Source organism: Triplophysa rosa, linkage group LG7, assembly GCF_024868665.1.
Source record: "Triplophysa rosa linkage group LG7, Trosa_1v2, whole genome shotgun sequence".
Lineage (NCBI taxonomy): Eukaryota > Metazoa > Chordata > Actinopteri > Cypriniformes > Nemacheilidae > Triplophysa > Triplophysa rosa.
Genome location: NC_079896.1, coordinates 12,400,574 through 12,424,297, shown reverse-complemented (window position 1 = coordinate 12,424,297; position 23,724 = coordinate 12,400,574). Strand labels below are relative to the sequence as shown.

Genomic DNA, 23,724 nt, shown 5'->3' with positions numbered 1-23,724 from the left:
ACATCACTTCCCGTCAACGCAGACACATGATACACCATACCTGACCAGGCCCACATGCGATGCCCACTATGTGTTTGGAGTTGAGGCCTGGCAGAGCTTTAGGCTGCTTCTTATTGGAGAAGAGTGTGTCAAAGTGCTGTAGTTTGTCATTGCTGCCCCAGCTGTGTACCTCTCCATCCTCTGTGAGGGCCAGACAGTGTGTGGAGCCCACCGCTACATCCACCACCCTCTTACCTATATCAACAGAAAGAATATATTAAGAGTCATATATAGGTTTATATTCACATGGGGTGAATAAATGACTACAATCGGGGTTCGTTCACATTTTTACCAATACATTTCCATGACTTTTCCATGACTTCTCCATTACTTTCGAGGCAAAATTCATGACCCATAAACTCTGAGCCAATGTAGTTAGTCTTCACCTCACTTCCGTCCCATAGCCTGACGTGCATGTCTAACTGTTTCGTCTGTAAGTAATGATTCAGGCTTTCGTCGAATAACATCAAATACGCTCTTTGCTTCGATATGTTTGACAAAGTTCGTTTTTTAAAATAAGGAGCCAGTCCAAACGTGCAAATATACGAACATTTAAGTTCGCCGCATGCAAATCTGGCAGCTATCTTGCTGTCAGGAAACATACCAGGAAAAACTTGCCTTATATCTTCACACGACTTGTAATAGTGAGAATTAGCCACCTTTAGTGTCCACAATACCTTTGCAGTTAGGGCTTCGTTTCTTGACACAGCATCCGAAATGGTCCCTTGTTTGATGGAGGACTTAAGTGAAGCACCGCAGCAGACTGGTGCTTCGCGCCTTTAGCGTGGCTACTTAACGCTGCCTCTCCCATGTTCGAAATGTCAAAAAAAAAATTGCAGAGTCGACATTTTGCACGTCCCGGATGATGATCTCTTTTAAACCTTACATTATACTTATCTGAATGAAGCCACGCATTATTAAATCGTCATTTTCCTGGAATTTTCTAAATTTACATCCATAATTTATCAGAGACATTTATGTTTACGTTACGTTGCTGGCTGCAGCAAGGGCCCTCTCGCAGCGAGCACTCCCTCTGCTTTGCCTGTTCGCAAGATCGCCTGATTTACCAATTAGTTAAAATTAGCAATTAAACATTTTATTTTTTACAGGTATTCTTTGGACAATTTCCATGACTTTTCCAAAACTTTTTGGGTTTATTCATTTTCCAACACTTTTTCAGACCTGGAAAGTTCGATTTTAAAATTTCATAACTTTTCCAGGTTTTTCATGACCGTACGAACCCTGTACAATAAATAAAAAAGATTTTGGGTGAACTACCCTTTAAGACCGACTCATTTTCTCTGTAGAAATAATGATTATACGCAAATCAAAACTGATTTGTTTGTTTAAAGGCTTAAAACTCTTTGTTTAAATACATTAGGAGAAAAATGGCTCCAGAAAAGCAGCAGTCATCTATTTATTCCTCTCAAAACCACTAAACCTTGTTTTCAAAACTATCAAAAACACAAAGCACCGAACCTTGCAGACTGTCTAGTAGTTTGGGATAACGGACGTGCTCATCTGTGCCGTGGCCGAGTCTTTGATTGTCTCCTTTGCCCCAGGTGTACACCTGTCCATCTTTAGTGAGCGCTACAGAAAACTGGCTCCCGCAGCAAACCTTTACAATATCCAAATCTTGAAGCTTCTCCACCAGCTTTGGTGTCTTACAGCCGTCGCTGCCACCCCGACCAAGCTTCCCGTAGTCCCCGTCGCCCCATGACCACACTTGACCTAAACATAAGCAGAGAAGGTCCTTATAGCATCATAAGAATGTAGGACCACCGATGAAGCTTCTTTATCAGATGTCATACCGTTCTCAGTGACAGCGAGGGTCTGTGCATCACCACTGCCACAGGCCACAGCTATAACCTTAAGACCCTTCAGAGCGGTCACCAGCATAGGGGTGGTCTGATCTTCACTGGACCCTTTAGGAAAAATACACACATCTCTGATTTAAGGCTGCTAAGGAATACACATGATTTTTTTATTCAAGCTATGGAGATTACCGTGGCCCAGCCTGCCGTAGTTTCCACGGCCCCATGTGTACAGTTCTCCATCAGCGGTGAGCGCCGCACTGTATGTACTGCCACATGCAATATGCACAACTTGCTTTCCTGGAGGCTTCCCAGAGAACATAGCGATCATGGTGGGCTCCTCCAAATACCTGCCAAACAAACAGAAGTAGACAAAACCTTAAGACACGTGTTATTATTTTGTACCTAAAAGAAGCAAGGACTATGTTCAATTGTATGTTTGTATATTATTTGCTTTTAATTCTCCCTCAGGTTCGAGTAAAGCAACAAAATATAAGGTGTATGGTAAAAAATAGACAAAACACTTAACTTTAATGTCCCTGTGAACCGGAAGTTGCGATCATGTTTACTTCCGTATTCTGATGAATTTCCGAGTGAAATGGAATTTCGAATGAGAAAAAATGTGGGGTTTTGCTTGTTTTTTACCTGCGATTTGATTGAATGTAAATAACAGCCATTGCATTTTGAAATGGAACTGGGAGCAGACCGACACTTGAAGGGGAGGAGTTAACAGATGCTCCGCCCAAGCAAACTAACTTGCGTCATTCAAGATGGATAGTCACTACAGGACGGAAGTGCATTTTCAGATTTTAATTGAAGATTATGAGGGCACATGAATTTTAAAAAGAAAAAGACCCACATTGGTAAGCTATTTACAATAAACGATGCAACATTTCAAGGAAAAATAGGAATTTTTATTTTTAATTTCACTGGGACTTTAAGGTATTTACTGGACAAATTTATTTTGGCATTAAAGCAAAACACAGGGTATCAGGAAGCACGGGCTTAATTCAAATATACAAAAATGCATAGAAAAGCAAAAGATTTGCAAAAAATGAAGCAAACATTGACTACAATTGTATTTCTTAATAATATTTATTAATCCTCTTGAGAAATAATATTTTGTAGCCATTCTCCTGAGCTACAGAATAAACTTTGCTCATGTGTGGTGTGTACATTTTTGTCAACCCTCCTTAAATTTTTCTCAAAGCTGAGCTTCAGATTATACCCCAAGACCAACTATGCAACATGACTGCAACATTTTTAATACATCTAAAATAAAATATCTGAATATAGAGCGACAAACTCGATTGACCAAAGTTGTAAATCACTGCCCAGCTAACACAGTACGTCCTGACAACGTCGCTAGTTCGTCTTCATTTGGTCACCGTGACATTACTTTGTGACCACGTTCTGAGGACGTCTTGGCAACGTTCCATTTCTTATCATTTTTCTTATGTTCCAGAAATGTCCTAGCGACGTTTTCAAATAACGTCGTGAATTAATCCCATGGATAACGTTGTAGCGACGTGATGTACTGATCCTCAGATAACAGGGACACTGGACATTTGATTAATGAATCTGGTCATTTTTGCTAACGTACCAGAAACGTCCTAGCCACGTCCTCAAATAAAGTCATGAATTAATCCCATGGAGAACGTTGTAGCGACGTGATGTAATGGTCTTCAGATAACCTGGACACTGGTCATTTTTGCTTATGTTCCAGAAACGTCTGAGCCACGTCCTCAAATAACGTTGTGAATTGATCCCGTTGAGAACGTTGTAGCGACGTGATGTACTCGTCTTCAGATGACCTGGACACTGGTCATTTGATAAATGAATCTGATCATAAATTTTCCATACAATAACATAATAAACAGAAATGACCAGAGTAAATCTGTTATAATGTCAAGACGAATCCTATTAATCTGACTTCTGACAGCTATTAAACTGGAGTTTAATTCGATACCACAATTACAACTATTTATTTTGTGCGTGCGCGTCTACGGCACGCACGCGCCTTCTTTGTTCTGCAAAGATCCACGCGCTCTCATCATTTAAACGTTAACGGTCATTTCTTTTTACCTCACAGCCTGATTTTACTTTAGCGGTTTATTAATATTCTTTCTTTACTTTATAGCTTACAGATAGAGTAAACACATATTTTAGTGATTTTCGATCGATTTGGCGCGTTTAAATGAACAGACCCTGATGTTTGTGAGTGTGACTAAAGAAGCTTTTGATTGTTGTTTCTAAAAACGGACAACCTGCTAAACTTATGTGGTAAGACAAGAATATAATGTTAAGCCTAAACATAATGTTTATTCATCTCTGTCAATAAATATCTGCTTTAAATCCTCTATATTGTGTTGAAGTCTTTGATTATTTATGTCATGTAGGCTATACAGTATAAATAAAATATATCTGATTGTGATGTGTTGAGTTTTATAATCGTTATACTGTGCTTTATACATATTTGAATAGAGAATTACTCCAATTATGCATAACATTTCATCTTTAACGCACAGATTAAATAAAAAATTAATTTAATAATCCATTTGAGGGATGATAATTGTTTAAATTAAATAAAATAAAAAGATTTTAACAACGTGACTGTTTGGTCGTTAGGACGTGCTCATCACGTCCCAGAAACGTTATTTGGTACGTCGCTACAACGAATATGGTACGTTCCAGGTATGTCTTCAGGAGGTAATCACCATGTCCCAACAACGTCCAATGTTACGTCGTCAGGACGAATATCGGAATCACAAAGTTACGTCGCTGGAACGTTATTATGGTACGTCGTGGCAACGAATATGGTCCGGTCCAGGTACGTCGTCACAACGTAACTGTGTTAGCTGGGTGTATATTGTGTCAAAAGTAGAGAATAGAGAATTTGGGGTAGAAAAAAAATAGAGAATGTATTTGATCACCTAAGTTACTCATTTACCGAGACCACATCACAGAGTATTTGAATGGATCAAACTAAAAATGATTTTTGTGTGTCTGACAGAGTTGAAACAAATAAAGTTAGAAAGTGAATAAATGTATTTTTTTCTAGAAGAAAGCTAACTGTTCCCTTACATAATTCATTAACTTTGCCTATAAATATATACATTTTGTGTTAACAGAATTAAAACTAAAAACTAAAATATCTAACATACATTTTGTCCCTCACCTCATAAATCAGTGATATATAATGTTGTGTATATACAATCCAATATACAATACACAAAATCTGCAGGGACTCTTTGCAGATGTGTACCAAAAGTTTGGGCCACAAAAGCGCACGCAGTAACGTTTGTTGTTGCTTTGAAACAGTCCATATCTAGCATAGGGAAACAATAACAATACGTGGACTCTGGCATCACACATAATTTCTATGTGAAAATGTTTATGTTTTCATCCAAATTAAAACAGTGGCAGAGATGTGGCTACACTAATACTTAATCATTTTAAAGAGGGTTTCTGAAAAAGATCATGTCCTTTTAATGCTATATTAGTCATACAGATTGAGCTGCATGTTAATGGCATTGTTTTCGGAAGCTCTTACGTGGTATCTCCATGTCCCAGTCTGCCTCCATCTCCACAGCCCCAGGAGAACACCTCCCCATTGACTGAAAGAGCCAGATAGTGCTGCCCATCAGGATGAGCCGCCAGCTTCATTATCTTCCTGGCTGACAATGCATGGACTAGCATAGGGGCCTGATGGGAAAACATAATTTGGGTTAGGCACTATAGTAAATTATATGCATACTGTACCAATCAATTTTCAAAAACAATGCAATGTGGGAAAATGTGGGAGATGACAAAAGGCAGGACTCACTAGAGTGGTACTTTTGTAATTTTGAGTGTAGACAGCCCCAGTGATGGTCAGAATGAGAAATTCCTTCTCGGAGCACACGATCTGAGTCACACCCAGGTTCGACAGTGCCTTGCACTGAATTGGTCCATTCACATTTGCGTAAGGCTTCCAGCCAAGCAGACCCCAACCAATCACCTCTTGCAATGTACCCTAGAAAAGAAAGAAGATAGCAATGATGGCAGAGGGATATTATCCTGCTTGTATGCAAATGAGGGTACCCTGTGGCTTCCAAGAGCAAAAGAGCAGCTTCATTCACCACAACAAAAAAAGAAGTGGGTCACTAAGCTAACAGGCAGTAAGATTAAAGCGACAACGAGCAACTTTTTGACCTTAAAATTATTTTAGTGGTAGGTCAACTTTTAACTGGACGAATTTTACTTCCATTGCTACCTAAGCAGCCTCCTATCGGCTGAAATTTCACTTGTAACTTTGGTGTTCGGGCCGGTACAAGCCCCGCCTATCCCCTGCTTTACGGCATACGTCACGTTTTATTCGTAGCCTGGGAGAAGTTTGCCAACAGCAGAGCTAACAGTAAGACGAAACTATCCAAAACATCACCATGGCAGAGCCAGCCAAAAAACCAAAGAGGGTTTTGTCGGAGGAAGCAAAGAAAAGAAAGCGAGAGAGTGATTGGACACGAGGCCGGTCACGAATCAATATCGGACGGGCTTACACTCGGTGGCGCGAGCAGCAAGAGGCAGCGGGTTGCAAAACGGATGGAGACCTAGCGGTCCTGCTGTTATTTGTACAGTTTTTGTTACTGTCCTGTACTTTTGAATGTATTTGTTATTAGTCTGTGTCATTGGCGCACCACCGGTTCACACTTTATAACCGTAAGGTAGCTGAGAGATAATATATGGTTGCCGGTGTCGATAGCTAGCATGTTGTCGTGTCTCGTCATGAATGTGTGTAGTGCTTGTAAATGAAGACTAAAAAACCACAATAAACGTGTTGTTAGTTCAGACCAGTAAACCACGCAAATGTTGAACAGTTCAGTCGTTGAGTAGGTTAATGTTTGTCGTTATATATATATACTGTATATACAGTATATACATGCTATGCGCTGTTTTCATAGCGTATCTGGGTCCACCGGGTCCGTCGGATTTGTAAACAAACTCACGTGTATTGAGCTGCCAGTGGGAAATCTTTGCAACAGTTTTTACGACACTGCATACAGACAATTCCACTTATCAACCACATGGGGCAACAGTGAGCAAAATTTGCTCGTTGTCGCTTTAAGGTGAATAATACAAACCATATGCTAAAAAACAGTAGTAAATCTGTTCCCATATCATGGGTTCAATTCCCAATTAAGCACATATAAATGCATACACTTAAAAGGGTAAGTCCAGTACCAAGCTACTTATTTCCTGTCAAACAAAATCCTGTCAGGAGCGTGCAGAACGCATTACCTTGTTAGAAGTGGGTGAGGTGCACTGCGGGGGGCTGCAGGGGGCTGCCAGGCGATCCAAGTGTGCCATTATGACTACTGCAGTCTGCCGCAGGTCAATGGCCAGGTCATTATCTTGAGGCAGTGTAAGGTAGCGCAGAAAACTCTCATTTGGGCTCAGAGGTGCTGAAAGGATCTGAGAATTAAAATAGAATAATAAAAAACTAAGACGGACAAAAAGCACAGACAGCAAACAACACTGCAGTGCAATTTTGTTTGCATTTATAGTCCAATGAAGTCAAAATTCAGTTTTTTGGTTTTAAGTATGAACGTTAGCCTTCGGGTTGTCTATCCTACTACCATGTTCTAAAATATTGACAAAAAATACATTTGGAAGATAAGCATTCAAAATGTACAGTCTTCCGCTTTCAACAAAATTAATTATGCATTAAAATCATTCATTTTTATCATACTTTTTAGTAAGATAAATTATTTTCTTCAGAGCTTTGATCTCACCTCTATCTCCTCCTCAGCAATGGGCTCCTCCTTAGTACTGTGGATGTTGTGAAAACGCTGCAGGAGGGGCAGTAAGGGTGCGCTGGTGCCCTGGGTGGAACGTTCATTATCCATCTCTCTGTTTCCGCTGTCCCAGAGTCTCAGAAGCAGCAGAACAGCAGACAGCAGCTGACTACATGACAACAACATGGAGAAAGACTGTAGTGTTTTTATTTCGTGTCATTTTAACAGATCCTAACCAATGTTGTGTGTGACGCAACACTGACTGCAGCATTCATTGTTCATACTGACAGAATTAAATGCTGCAAAAGCTAAATGTTTTACATTTGATAGATATGTTTATTAGTCATTAAAAGAGAGAGACATTCATTTTGGTCCCTGGTCAAATGTAAGATGAGTGAAAGGAGGGGTACCTGAGAGTCCCTCGCTGTACTGCCAGCTCCAGCAGAATGGCCAGAGCCAAGTGCTGATCCTGCAGGGGAATGTTACTGGGAGCTTTTCCACTGCCACTTCCATGGATATCACTGACAAACAAGAGCACCATCAAATGAGCTTAAACAGCATCGGACACTCACATTATACAGATTCGTGATCAAGCTTACTAGATGGAAGATGGCAAAACATGTTATATTCAGGGTATATTAACTTGTTTTTGTTGTTGTTTTACCTATTGTTATGTTTAAAGGGATAGTTTGACATTCTTCCTAATATCTTCCTTTGTGTTTAGCAGAACAAATACATTTATACAGGTTTGGAACAATCTGAGGGTGAGTAAATGATGACTGAATTTTCCTTTTTGTGAGAACTATCAATCTAAAACTGGTTATGAAACAACTATGCTGAAAATTCATCAAGGATATTAGGAGAAAACAAAAATAAAAAATAAAAAAAAAGTAAAAAATAAAATTGCTACTAAGTGCACTGAAACATAACAGGTGTTCGGTGTCTGAAAGTAAAAACTTCTGAACACTTTTACTACATCAGTCAGTGCACAGAGTCAAGAAGACCAGTAAACCTGAGGAATTTGGTAGCCCTCTCGACCACTTCCAGCCAGACGGGGGACACAGTGCCCTCATCAAACAGGGTGGCTTCTGGGAGAGCGCGTAGGGCGTCCAGAGACTCCTGTAGTAACTCACTGCATAGGTCTGCATCATCACCTGAAACAGAACCAACACAAAAGCTTCCTGTAACTTGACTGAGAGAGAGAGCACTGCATTAGCAGCAATGGGTTTGATCCCCAGAGTAACACACACTAATAAAATGTGTCACTTTGTATGTCACTTTGAATTAAAGTGTCAGAATGCCAAATGTGTCAAATGTATGAAAGTAATTGTTCATGTAGCTTAACAGGACGATTTAAAATCATGTAGAACAGTCATTCTCAATAGAGCTTGTCAATTGAAGTCACACTGTGTTGAATCTTTCGCCATCTTGGGAGGATGGCTGCTAGTGTGTTCAATGCAGTGTTTTGTTTTTCTTGTTTGATCAGGAAATATAAATATGGTAGGTCGGTCTAACTGTAGAGTCGTTCAGGAAAAGCCTATGGTTCTTTCATTTTCGATTTCTCCATATATCAAACAAAACAAGTAACGATACATATCAAAACAATAATTGCAGTGGAGTATTATCCTCCCAAGATGGCGGCACCACTGCAATATGCAACATAGGGCGTGACGTCAGCTTCACATTCTCTATTGGCGGACTGCGGGCCGGATCCGGACCTTTGCTTCATTCCATCCGGACCGCGAGACATAGCCTAATAAACCAATAAAAACATTTGACTATTTCGGTTGTTTAAATTGAGCTGCGCATCTACACAACGGAGAATCACAATTACATTTATGTAATTGATCTTTTGCTGCTATATCCTCTGATGTCTTTATCTGGCGCCAAAAGTGCTTCGTTTTAACCCTTTCCGCTCCGTGAGTGCTGCTTCTCTCTCGCCAAAGACACATGCTTATTTTAACAACAGTAGTGCAGACACGCAGAGCAGGTAAATGGACACACAACAGTAAACAAAATGCAGCAATATTAAAGTCTGTCAGTCTGTTACTGTTTGCTATATGTCTCCAACCTTTCGACAGATTTGTGATATTTTATGAACCACCACGTTTTTATCTACATTTAGCATTAGTAGGGCTGTCACGGTTATGAAATTTGATTGACGATTAATTGTCTAATAAATCATTGCGATTATGGCGATTAATTGTCTGTTTTAGGGCTTTAGCGATTATGACGATTAATTGTCTGTTTTTGAGCTTTGACATTTAATTCTCATTCATTTTTGATTCAGCGATTGAAACGACCATATTGTTCTGAATACAAGACTATGTTTTTTTCTTGGAAATACATCGGAAAAAATTGGGTCATCATATATTTAAGGTTTAGGCTTTTACCTGTCAATAATACAACCTCCAAATACTTGTAAATGAAGTAAATTGATCAGGTGTGAATTGAAGCCACCGTTAAAATACTATCAGTCATAGAAAAGCTTCTAGTCTGTTTTTTTCTCACTTGCAAGACTACATTAAAATTTTACTTGTGTGTTAACGAAATTTTGGTAGACTGGTTTTCACACTGAGATTTGCTTAAATAATATTAAATTGTACTGCAGGTAATTTGTATATGTTTTAGTTTTTTTTTAAGTGATTGTGTTGTGGTGGTACATTTTACAAGTATTACCATGCTTTAGTAACAATATATACACTAAAATATGCAATATGCAGATGCACTACAGCTCCCCCTAGTGTCTTCTATAGAGATGTGCGATAATTGCGATGATCCGAAATCATCGCGATGAGGTCAAACAATCGCGATGAGACGATTATTTAATAATCGTGACAGCCCTAAGCATTAGCATTATTGATCAGCATGTAAACATTTGTGACTCTGTGAAAACCCAGGCTAAAGTCTCATAATCTAATTAATTATTAGATAACAAGCGTCAAAGATTAATTTCTAACATTAATTTAAGATTTCAATCATTAAAATGGCATTAATCAGTCAATATTAAAAGATATTGTTGTTATATTTTAACAGAATGTTCTGTAGGATGATTTTATGTAGAAAACAGTAAAAAGACTTTTGCTGAGCTTTCACAAGAAGGGTCACATTTTGTAATGAACAACATTCTAATTGGGAAATAATTTAAAGATAGAAGTAGTTCTGGTATGAATGGTATGGCAAGGCTAATTTAGTAAGTAACTTTGTTTTCTGTTTATGATGTTAAATTGTTACATTACATTTGCTGTTTGAAATATATTAATTATCAGACTTCTATTATGAGGGCATTCCCCTAAAGCCACAGAGCCTACAATACATACATACTGTGGATATCAAAATATAAAATAAATGGCCTGATAAAAGATCATATCTTTAATATACAGTATATATATACAGTATATATCCAACTGGGCTAAATTGATTAAAAACTTATTTATTTAAAAAAAACATATCGTCTGGACCCCCGTTTGGAAGAATGTTAAGGTCATGGGTTCGATCCCCAGGAAAAAGCATTCGCCAACTGTAAATACCTGATACTGTCAACTTTATCACAGAATAAACATTTACTCTTTCTGGCTTCCAGCAACCTCCTCTCTTTCCTATTCTCATCCTCTCTTTCATACTCTGAGATCTATGGCATTTCTGCTCAAATCCAGCCATTCAATGGAATGTGCATATGGCTCAGGTTTCAGGGAGGTTCTGTTTCCTGGACAAGACGGACTGTTATCCACCAATTCCCTGCGGACACAGTTCTGTACCGCTCTCAACATCCAAACAGAACATAACCAGATGAGTTTCAGTGAAGTTAACCTTTGGCTTCATCTTTTCCTATCTTGGGAGAGATTAAGAAATTTTTCACAATGCAAAAATTATGATTTGTTTTCATTTCGTTTTGTTCCAATAGAATGCTGCCTCCTCTGCATGGAAGCTTTCGTCACCAACATTTGCCGGAAAAACAAGCCTCTGGTTCAAGCGCAGCAGAGGGATAACGGAAGCTAGACATTAACGTTAATAGCACTGTCAATATTTACATTTCTCTTAAACAAAAGCATCGATTCGCTTCAGAAGACCTTTGTTCTTTGCATTACTCTTCAAGAAGAAAGTCATATTCAGTGAGGATTCTTTGAGGCAGAGGTTGCGTTAACCAAAAAATCTCCGTCATTGACAAATTTTTTATACCAGTGACGGAAAAATCTGAAGGCCGTCCGTCATTTTGACGGATTACAATGAGGGCAGTTTGTAATTCCCCTTTTTGTCGAGTTGGTAGCATACAATCATTTCCTTTCATCAGAACGTGATCGTAGGGATGCGAAGGGATGTGTATGTTTCCCATTCATTACTGATAAACGCCTCGTCCATTCAGGAAAACCCACGCAGGATCAGCGGAGACTCGCGGTGCGGAGCTAGGGGCGTGTATAAACAAGACAACTATGACGCCCACAACCGTCTAATTTGTTTCTCCATAGTTTCAAAACGAACTGAAAAACTTTGCATTTTTATAACACAGCGATCTCTAACGTTGTTTGTGGCGTTGTTTCTGGATCTGATTCTACAAAGCGTGCATCTGTCATTCAATAAGACCCTCTCGTCGCGTGCTCTCATACACACACAGGCGCGCACAAACAAGTGGTGCGGTGTTTACAGACTTTTTTCCTTCAGAGAGCGATAGGACTAGCGTCATTTTGGATAAACCTTAACTTTTAGTAAGTGGAAAAAAGTCTCCCTGCGTCTTCTCCTAAGCTTAAAGTTACTTGTAAGTGAATAAATGAATTATTACAAAAGGTTGCAGCTATCGATTATTTTAGTAATCAAGTATGCTACTGATTTTTCCATCGATTAATCGGGTATTCGGATAATAAATACTTTTTCTTTATTAAAGAGCAATACTAAATATACAAGAGAAAAAAAGACAGGTCTCTTAAAATGAACAACTAATTTGTTTCCTTTTAAAAAAAAAAAAATAGTATTGCAGAAATTGCATACATTAATATCTGTGAAAAATTAACCCATTTAATACATGACATTGCCATATTACATTCAAAATGCAATATAATACAAATTAGGGCTGCACGATATATCAAAAAATTATCGTTACCTTGATAATAGTATATGCGATATCCATATCGCAGAGAGTTGCAATAGATTAAATTTGTTTCATGTGTCAATCAATTGTATGTTGCATGCTTAGATTGTCCAAATTGGACCAATCAGAAGGGGCATTACTATCTTTATACCGGCCAAGTAGGTGCTATTATACTATTGGCTAGATCGCGGGCCCAAATGTGAACCTAGCGGCTCAAAGCGGAGAACAGAAAATAAGTATGGCAGGAATAGAGACGAGCGAGGAAAATGACAGCGACGAACTTGTGCCTAAAAAGAACGGTACGTTACATCTGAAATATGGCAATATTTTGCAGGGCTCGACATTAACGCTTGTCCGGGAGAAGTGAATGTTTTGTATTGGCAAGTGAGAGAGAATTTTACTTGCCGACCGGACATGTACCTTGAAAAAAAATTAATAACAACAGTGCGACATATACACTCACCTAAAGGATTATTAGGAACACCATACTAATACGGTGTTTGACCCCCTTTCGCCTTCAGAACTGCCTTAATTCTACGTGGCATTGATTCAACAAGGTGCTGAAAGCATTCTTTAGAAATGTTGGCCCATATTGATAGGATAGCATCTTGCAGTTGATGGAGATTTGTGGGATGCACATCCAGGGCACGAAGCTCCCGTTCCACCACATCCCAAAGATGTTCTATCGGGTTGAGATCTGGTGACTGTGGGGGCCATTCTAGTACAGTGAACTCATTGTCATGTTCAAGAAACCAATTTGAAATGATTCGAGCTTTGTGACATGGTGCATTATCCTGCTGGAAGTAGCCATTAGAGGATGGGTACATGGTGGTCATAAAGGGATGGACATGGTCAGAAACAATGCTCAGGTAGGCCGTGGCATTTAAACGATGCCCAATTGGCACTAAGGGGCCTAAAGTGTGCCAAGAAAACATCCCCCACACCATTACACCACCACCACCAGCCTGCACAGTGGTAACAAGGCATGATGGATCCATGTTCTCATTCTGTTTACGCCAAATTCTGACTCTACCATTTGAATGTCTCAACAGAAATCGAGACTCATCAGACCAGGCAACATTTTTCCAGTCTTCAACTGTCCAATTTTGGTGAGCTCGTGCAAATTGTAGCCTCTTTTTCCTATTTGTAGTGGAGATGAGTGGTACCCGGTGGGGTCTTCTGCTGTTGTAGCCCATCTGCCTCAAGGTTGTGCGTGTTGTGGCTTCACAAATGCTTTGCTGCATACCTCGGTTGTAACGAGTGGTTATTTCAGTCAAAGTTGCTCTTCTATCAGCTTGAATCAGTCGGCCCATTCTCCTCTGACCTCTAGCATCAGCAAGGCATTTTCGCCCACAGGACTGCCGCATACTGGATGTTTTTCCCTTTTCACACCATTCTTTGTAAACCCTAGAAATGGTTGTGCGTGAAAATCCCAGTAACTGAGCAGATTGTGAAATACTCAGACCGGCCCGTCTGGCACCAACAACCATGCCACGCTCAAAATTGCTTAAATCACCTTTCTTTCCCATTCTGACATTCAGTTTGGAGTTCAGGAGATTGTCTTGACCAGGACCACACCCCTAAATGCATTGAAGCAACTGCCATGTGATTGGTTGATTAGATAATTGCATTAATGAGAAATTGAACAGGTGTTCCTAATAATCCTTTAGGTGAGTGTATGTACAGTAGAATAATACGAATATGTGCATTAGACAGAGCTGCGTGTATGTGTGAAGTGCGTTTGTCGTGGTTGTGCTTGTTTGTGTGTAACAATAATCAATAGTGCACTGCACTGAGTCCATGTAACGTACGTTAACTAGATACGAACGCGGAATCCTGTTATTTCAATGTCATCTGGCTGTTCTGCTTGTCTGAGTGAATTATGTGCACAGTTTAACATTCAACACTAGTGATGGTCGAGGATTTATCTGCGTCTGCATTGTATGAGGATATGAACACATGAACTTCATCTCCAGAGTTGTTCTGAGAGTTTATTTTACGAGCACTTTACTGTTTGAGTGAAGCTATTGGCAAACACACAAAAACTTGAGCCTTCCCAGAAAACCTGTCAAAATAAAAGTCCTGTTGAATTGAACACACACTGTAGTGTTAAGTCTAAATGTTTGCCTCTTCCTCAACTTTTTTTAGCCTGAATTAGATTTAATTACATCAGAAGAATATCTATTACCTGTTTATTTCAGCATGATAATTACATATATAAATAATAAAAAAGCTAATAAAAATAGCATTTCTCTAGGAAATGTTATATCTCAAGAAATATCGTTATCACAATATTCAACAACAAAATTACATATGCATATTTTTTCAATATCGTGCAGCCCTAATACAAATGTATAAATAAGAAACATTAATAAAAATAATAATTTCAAAGGTAAACAACTAACTTCAGCTTATGCATGACGCATTTAGTTTATCTAAATTAGTTTATAGTTTCTTTTTTTTTACTATTAAATAGTAATATATTTGTCCACATAAAACACTGAGTTAACCGAACTTTTATTATGGCAGGTTGTCGGAAGTCACTTATTTTTTAGTATATCTGTTTATTCACTCAAACAATAAAATGTTAGTGAAATAAACTCTCAGAGTAACTCTGGAGATGAAGTTCATGTCCTTATAAAGCGCAGACGCAGACAAACGTGTAGCATGTTAAACTGTGCAGTTCATTCACTCAGACACGCAGAACAGCCAGATGGCATGTGTAAATAACAGGATTCGGCATCCACTAGTCCGCATCTAGTTGTATAAACTCAATGCAGCCGGAAAACAAGTTTCACTCACAAAATAGACTAAAACAGTAAAATAGCAGTTCACCATTTATAGCGCAACCTCTGCCTTGAGGGTGAGCAAAACATGGGGAAATTTAGTTTCTTGCCTGAAGTATCCCGTTAATTCAACAGCATTCTCTAAAAACCACTGCCTGAAGCCAACCAGTCAGATTACAGCTTACTGGATCAAACTTTTGTTCAGTTTTGTGTACAAAACATTTAAATGTGGCCCTGTCATTGGAGGTTGGGACTAAGAGCGCTTTTCCACCATCGCGCCAAACCGTTCTAAGTAGGGATGCACGAAACGAAAATTCTTGGCCGAAGCCAAACATGATGTGAAACACTTTGCCGAATAATACCGAACACCAAACATGGTTTTTTGCATTTCTTCTATTTATTAAGCCATTTTTTTCACTATTGCACAAACTGAATAGTCAAAATGTGCTTTTTATCATTTGTCTTGCTTTTCAATAAAATACAATACAACTTAATATAAAATTGAGCAAAACAAAGTAAATTCAAACAAAAAATGTAGCCCTCTCCCTTCATGAATAGCCTATATTAATTAGGCCTATAACTGACTGCTAAAAGAATGTAATGTAAGTTACTCTGTACCCCTACAACAAAACAGTTCATTAAAAACTGTCATTCCACATTAGGCATATAAGATAAAAATACTAATAAACTAAAACTGTTGGATTATTATAGGCTACATTGCAAAATGATTTGAGGAAAAAAAAACATCCAATGCAAGCAATTCTGACTGACAACCATTTCAGTTCACGTCTCTCCTCCAAACTCCGCCCACAAAAGCTGACCGTTCTCTCAGAAGGTGCACTCGTTGCCGGGATGCACAGAACATACTTTGACAAGTTGTTTAGTACAGGGAACTGTGTGCACGCGGCCACTGTATGATGTCAAAGGATGTCGCGAGCGGCGGGGCTACTGTCAGACAGCCCGCTTCCGTCTGAAGTAAAGTTACCGACCGGTAACTTTACCGGAAAAGTTACCGGTCGTTATTCGGTTATAAAGTTATTCGGAAATTTACTATTGGTTAATGTTGATAAAGTTTGTCTGAGATTTTAATAGCTGCGTTTACAGAGCTACTACACTCTTTTGGTGTAACACAACGCATCAATAGACCCACTCATCGATTTAATCATACACTAGACTTGATTATATCTCACAGAGCCGATCTAACCAATATAGATATTATACCTCAAAGCGACGATGTCACCGATCACCATCTTATAACATGCACACTGCAGAAATCAGCCGTATAAATTGTTATCGACAGGGTAGAACAATTACCTCGACTACTAAAGATAGTTTCGTAAAGAACTTGCCAGATCTGACTCCTTTAATAACCTTACCAATAAATACAGAATCGCTCGATGACATGACCAGCAACATGGGCACTATCTTCTTTAACACATTAGAAGCGGTCGCACCTATGAAGTCAAAAAAGATTAATGCGAAAATCATACCACCATGGTACAATAGCACCACTCGCGCCCTAAAAAGAGAAATGCGTAAACTGGAGCGCAAATGGAAACAAACCCAATTAGAGGTCTTTAAAATTGCATGGAAAGAGAGTGCAAACTGTTATAACAAGGCACTAAAAGCAGCAAAAGCCGAGCACCTCCGAAACCTCATAGAAACTAACAAAAACAATCCAAGGTTTTTATTTACTACAGTTGCTAAACTAACAAATAAACAGACTTCACCTGACCAGGCTATTCCGCCGCACATTGGTGGAAAATCGAAAACATACGAGACAGCATAGTAAAAACCCAACCTCCAAGTGTGTCCAATGAATTAGTACCAACCATCACCCCAAAAGAAAAGCTACAGTGTTTTTCACCTATAAAACAGGAAGATTTAATTAAACTTATTGCAACATCCAAACCTACCCCATTCCAACTAAATTATTAAAAGAGTAACTACCTGTTGCAATTGAGCCCATTTATAACATTATCAACTCGTCAATTAATCTAGGCCATGTACCAGGACCCTTTAAGCAAACCGTCATTAAAACTCTTATCAAAAAAACAAACTTAGACCCCAATGAACTAGGAAACTATAGACCGATTTCAAATCTCCCTTACCTGTCTAAAATACTAGAAAAAGTAGTGTCCACTCAGTTGTGCTCTTTCGGCTTTAGACCGCATGATAGCACTGAAACTGCACTCGTTAAAATTACAAACGACCAGTTTATAGCATCTGATAAAGGTAACATCTCACTCCAAGTCCTGCTTGACCTTAGTGCTGCGTTCGATACTGTAGACCATAAAATACTTTTAGATCATTTACACAATTATACCGGTATTCAGGGACAGGCACTACAATGGTTCAGATCTTACTTATCAGACAGATATCAATTTGTCCATTTAAATGGGGAATCGTCAAATCTTACGCAAGTAAATTATGGATTACCTCAGGGATCGGTTTTAGGACCCTTGCTATTCTCCATATACATGCTGCCCCTTGGCAACATTATTAGAAAACATGGAATTAGCTTCCACTGTTATGCAGATGATACTCAGCTATACATCTCATCAAGACCAGATGATTCTTAAAGAGTCTTTGAGAACGCAGTTCGTTCCAACATAAGAGATTCAATTTAACTCAAACAGTCTCACAGTCCAAAAAGACGTAAAATAGTCCACAACCAAAAAAAGGGGGGGGGATTAAGCCCACAAACATTTATGTTTGGTATGTGTGTGTAATCTTAACTGCGGGTGTTTGTGCGCATTCATGTGTGTGTGCGCGTGAGGTTGGGTCACATAAAGCGTAGCATAAAGGAGCCAGCTGGCTGCGGTAAACTGGATTTTATCCATATCGCCACAACCGGCTGGCCTGGATCGGCACGGAGTGGAATGATAAGGCAACGAGAACGATTCAGCGCAATGGTGGAAAAGTGCTCTAAGATGAACATTGATGCTGGGAATGAGCTCACCTGATCTCCAAGCTCTGCGAAGGAAAGCAAAAGCAAAGGAAAGTGCTGCTCTCGATCCCACCCGAGCCAAACCTTCCACTCCTTTACTGACCGGCCGAGCGCTGAAAACAAAAAGTCATGTTAATACAAAGCTTAAAAGTTACCTTCTTGTTTAGCCAAAGCTTATTATTCTTGTACCTTTTGTTATCGACAATGGACAACGGAGGGCTGGGCGGGCTTTTCCAACGCACTTTGTATTTCTCCTCCATCATGCTATGGGTGAGGGAGATAAGGTAACGCTCCAGAATCACCAGCCGCTGGCTCAGACGCAGTGAAGAGAGCGTGCTCTTAGCTGTCTGTGAAGATAACTTCTGTTGATCATCTATCAGTGCCATCAGACAGTCCTTTAGCTCTACAGCTTCTGTAAGGATAGAAAATATATTTACACAAATAAATAAATGAACACTAGGACAGTTTAATAGTAATTTACAATCTTGCCATGTTTAAAACGTTCGGATCCAGAATCATTAAATATTTGTGTTTATAAAGCACATTAACTAAATATAAATATATCTTGTAATATACACCCATTAAATGCAGTACATATACTGTATATTAGGAGAATTCCTTTCACTTATAACAATTATGCTTAAAGCCACAAAACTCATTTCAACTTTATGAGGGCTTTAGACAATTTGTTTAAAACACAAAGTCACAAAACATCTAAAGACAAGCAGGTTTCTTCAGTAACATTGCTGCCTTGTAATATTGTATGTTGATATATAAACCCTTGGTATGCATTCCAACCAAAGCCTTTATTATGCCTTAACGGGAAAGTTTGCCCAAATATAAAAATTCTCTCACGTCATTTCAAACCTGTAAGAACACAAACTATTTTGAAGGCCACAGAACCAAACAACACTGGCCCATATTGAAATCCATTGTATAAACACTAAACCACGAAGGCCATGTTCACACAAAGTTGACAATGGCGTTTTTTGTAAAAAACGCTCGCAGCGTTGTGGTTACAAATAGCAGCCGGCAATGTTAGACGATAGCATTTGTGCACGAAGGCAGCTTAGAGAGACAGGCTTCATAGGTAGCAAAACGGAAGTCTATTTGAATTATAAACAGAGAGCGTCTGTGCAATACGCCCTTTTCACATGAAGTCACGCATCTTCCGTTCTGCCACAAAGCAGTGTATCATTACTTCCGCTAGCACTCCAGTTCATAAGGTGGCGGTAATGCATCTATAAGCTGATTTACCAACCGCCAGTAAAACTCAAGAAGAAGAAGAAGTTGCTTCCGCTAGCGCCTCAGAATGGAGTTTACCAAGTGGCTTGCACATCTGCCACAAATATGTCTAGATGATGTACAACGTCTTGCAGACAAATTTTCGCCAACGACAAGATCAAAGCTAGAGAAAGGATACAAATTTTTGTTTGATTATGAAGGTAAGTGTTTTGTTTTCTTTTTGTGTTAGCGAAGGTGCTAGGATAAGTACTTGAATACGTGTTCTGTCAGTTTTTTTTCTCACTGTTGTTAAATTCCAGCGCAACGGCAAAACAGAAGTTCTTCTTCTTCTTCTAGGGCGTATAACCAATCACATATTTAAAAACTACAATACTAATTTCTGGCTAGAAATGCAATCAGAAGTTATTGAAAGTGAAAATTAAACTTACATTTATACAAAACTATGCTCCAATGGACGTCTCGGCCACAATTGAATTTTTTAGAGCTCGAGCCTTCTCGACCAATCATGTTCCTCACATGTTGTTATAGAAACGACAGGTCTCTGTCATTGGTTAGCTGTGAAAAAGCTGCTTCACGTAGAGCATTTTTGTCAGAAAGGTTTAACTTTTTCAACCTCAAAAGACGGTGCTTCAAAAAATAAGTCAAGTGTGAACACGGCCTAAAGGCATTTCTCAAAACAACTTTTGTTTTTATTTATTGTTGTTGTACAGATGACAAAAGACAGTAATATACTGTAAAGTAATTTATTGTATTGTTCTAGCTAGCTGAACATATAAGCAAACATATACTGACCAAACACACAGCACCTTGAATCCATCGGATCAATTACATCAACTGAACCACTAACGGACAGAACAGATTTACGACAATGTCAATGAGTTCACTCCAAAAATAAAAATTCTTTCATTATTTATTCACCTTCATGTCATTCTCAGCATGTAGGACTTACTTTCGTCTACACAACACAAAAGAATATATTTTTAACCAGACAACACTGGCCCCCATTGACTTCCATTGTAAAGGTAAAACCACTCAGACATTTCTCAAAATATATTCTTTTGTGTTCACAGAAGAAAGAGTCATACACAGGGTTTGAACAACATAAGGGTGAATAAATGACAGAATTTTTGTACGAACTATCCCTTGTGCTACCACATTGCCAAAGTTTATTTTATAAGAGAGGTCTAAAAAATGAACATTCGTACTCGTACTAGTTTAACTAAATAATAGGGTGGGATGCCATTTATCAGATGGTCAGGAGTGACAGAACCCCACTTTATTAGCATGTGATGTTCATGGGGGGCCTATGAGCCTTTCCATCAGCATGTGCTTATCACCACCCTCCAGAAAGCTGCTCCACCTAGACATGCGTATAAACACACAGGACTAACAACCGCATACACAACTAATGAGGTAAAAAATAACCTCACACAGACAGTCTGTACAGTCACCCGAGCCCCAAACCGCTCACACGCCAAGCGGGACTGACCAAACACACACACAAACTCACACGCTTTGAGAGGGAGTAGGTCACTCGTGTGGTGACAGGGCTGAATAACTGGGCCACATTTAGATGTGGCAAATCCAACTGCTATCCTACATTACAGTGCTGTGCTGATGAGGAACACAGCCAATGGAAACTGCTTTGCACTCAGATGTGCTGAGGGGACAAGAACGACAGAGAGGTTTATATGCGTGTCAAGCCACCTCTCCTGTCATGCAAAGCCACCTTCTCGCATAAACCCAGAGGTCAGTAGAAGTATGCACTAATATGGGTTATGACACCATATGACATCATACACCTCTCACGAGCCCGAAATCATTTCAATTATAATTTTTGCATCACTGGCAGCACCAAACCACTGTGTTCTTTTAAATAATCACACCGTGTCTACACCGGATGCGACCAGGGCGCCGCGCTGCATCCAATGTGGACAAAATGTAAAATTATAATAGTTCTAAATGCGTTTCTAATGTCTTTTGTCATGTCGCGTCGGTCGCATACCATGTAGACACGGTGCCAGGTTCAACTATATCAGTTTTGGTTGTGTGGTCATATTTTGGTTTGATAAACACATTGCATGGACCATTAGGGAGTAGACATCGCAGTTACATCATGCATTTACACACACAGTATGGTGGTAGAAAAACAATGGAAACAAATGGAGGAAAACAGCAGAGATCCCAACTCATGCTGCAACAAAATGAAACTTTTGGAAATGGCCTGCAACAGCCATTACGTTTCACACCTAAGGTCTATATCTTCTAGCAGCAGAAGGGAATTCCCATGCAGATTGTGATGCTGCAGTATGAGTGGGATGACCTTGCGAAATGACAGTCAGGGAATGCAAGAATCGGCACTCTCTGTCTGAAAAGAGAAGAAATCTCACTGTCTTGAAGTATCGCCACCCACCTGGCTGCCTCCCCCAATCCCACGTATCGATGATGGAGTGATGGACAGCCGAAGGCGTGGCCGCCTCCTCCTCTTCCTTCTTTTCCTTATCATTTGGATCATCTTTCTTTTGGGTGCAATCGGTGCAGTCCTCTGAAAATAAGAAAGAGTGAGATATTCTGGCTCTTTCCATGACAGGCATTAATTTCAGAGTTTTTTGTGATGAAAACCATTAGATAAACATGATCTAACAAAGAGAGTACGGGATAAATAGTTACTTGTTTTATAAACATTCAAAGCCTGTTACAAATGCGGAAGCATGTGACTTTGCCTGTTATGAAAAACTGTGAAAAATAAAATCAGTTAACAACAATGCAAACTTTAATACAGGAAAAGCGCATAAAGTAAATAGAAAATAAAAAAATGTAGCGACTTAAATAGTAGATTTATGAAAAAATATCTCTGTTTCACTTGTGAAAGTTCTGTGGAGTCAGCAAATTACATTAAAGCGTTTAAATAATATTTACGTTTCCATAATGTCTACAGAGCTTTACTATTGCAGGGTTTTTCCTGCATAGAGAAATTGGAGGCGGTCGCCTCACTCAAACTTTGTGCCGCCTCCGACTCTCGGCAAAATTATGTCAAGTGTCTTCGCAAAAAACACTGCGGGCATTAAACAAACTTTCATTTGTAACTGCAGTTGCGGCATTACACCACAATGGAGGCACCGTTTCGTTATAAGCAGTGTTGTAGTCGAGACCAGCTCAATCGAGTCCGAGTCAAGTCTGAGTCCAGAGTAGGTCGAGTTCGAGTCAAGACCGAGTCCAGAGTAGGTTGAGTTCGAGTCAAGACCGAGTCCAAAGAGGGTCGAGTCCGAGTCAAGACCGAGTCCTAGGACAAGAGATCTGAGACGAGACCTATAGAAATCTTCAAGAATATGTTAAATGTTTGATGGAAACAATAAAACTGGCACCGAGCTCATAGAGTGCTCAGTGCATTAAATATACCATGGCATGTACACTGTGTTTTATTTACTTAGACTGATATTAGTTTAAAAATATTATTAGCTGAGGGTAAAAAAGGCCACATAGTAAGTGTTGTAAAGGTAATTTTATTACAATTATGACTTCCCCCTGACCAAAAATATGTCAAAAAGACGTCTTTTCTGCATCTTTCGATGTTGAAAAGACGTTCCTTTATTGGCCCATTATTACGTTTTCTGAACGTCTGATATTGACGTACAGGGGACCTTGGTACAGTGTAAAAACTGGTTCAAATCTGGAGACTACTTTCAGTTTTCACATGGAAATAAATGAAATGAGACTCTGTGAAATGAGTTTTGTACCCACAATAATAAGCATTATTGTGATCAGTGTTTGCTTTAGTTGGGCTCTTGATCCTTGACTTTTGTTAAATTAATTCGTTCAGGTCATGTAGTAGTGTTATAAAAACACTTGTGCACTGTGAAAGACAGACATGCTTTTACAGAAGTTAGGGTTGTTCTCATGGAAATAATCATGCTGTAATCAAATGTATTAGTTTTAAACATTATTGATCAATTGATGACTGGTCTGAGTGCTCTGGCTAGTCAATGCACAGGTATTGAGAGAAAATAAACAAACATATTTCACTGACACCAAC

At 39.2% G+C, this 23,724-nt stretch overlaps 1 protein-coding gene across 4 annotated transcripts in view; it reads right to left on the bottom strand.

Moving 5' to 3' along the window:
* The window catches only part of herc2 (HECT and RLD domain containing E3 ubiquitin protein ligase 2), an 89,817-nt gene that overhangs the window by 44,894 nt on the left and 21,199 nt on the right, over positions 1 to 23,724 (bottom strand). For all 4 annotated transcript variants that reach the window (XM_057339085.1, XM_057339086.1, XM_057339087.1 and 1 more), the window contains exons 4-16: positions 22,105 to 22,236; positions 18,636 to 18,858; positions 18,459 to 18,559; positions 8,640 to 8,781; positions 8,038 to 8,148; positions 7,625 to 7,796; positions 7,131 to 7,304; positions 5,680 to 5,868; positions 5,407 to 5,558; positions 2,046 to 2,203; positions 1,851 to 1,964; positions 1,519 to 1,770; positions 41 to 234 (exon numbers count right to left, since the gene is read on the bottom strand). In XM_057339085.1, coding sequence (XP_057195068.1) covers positions 41 to 234; positions 1,519 to 1,770; positions 1,851 to 1,964; positions 2,046 to 2,203; positions 5,407 to 5,558; positions 5,680 to 5,868; positions 7,131 to 7,304; positions 7,625 to 7,796; positions 8,038 to 8,148; positions 8,640 to 8,781; positions 18,459 to 18,559; positions 18,636 to 18,858; positions 22,105 to 22,236 — 2,114 coding nt within the window. The remainder of the gene's footprint in view (positions 1 to 40; positions 235 to 1,518; positions 1,771 to 1,850; positions 1,965 to 2,045; positions 2,204 to 5,406; positions 5,559 to 5,679; positions 5,869 to 7,130; positions 7,305 to 7,624; positions 7,797 to 8,037; positions 8,149 to 8,639; positions 8,782 to 18,458; positions 18,560 to 18,635; positions 18,859 to 22,104; positions 22,237 to 23,724) is intronic.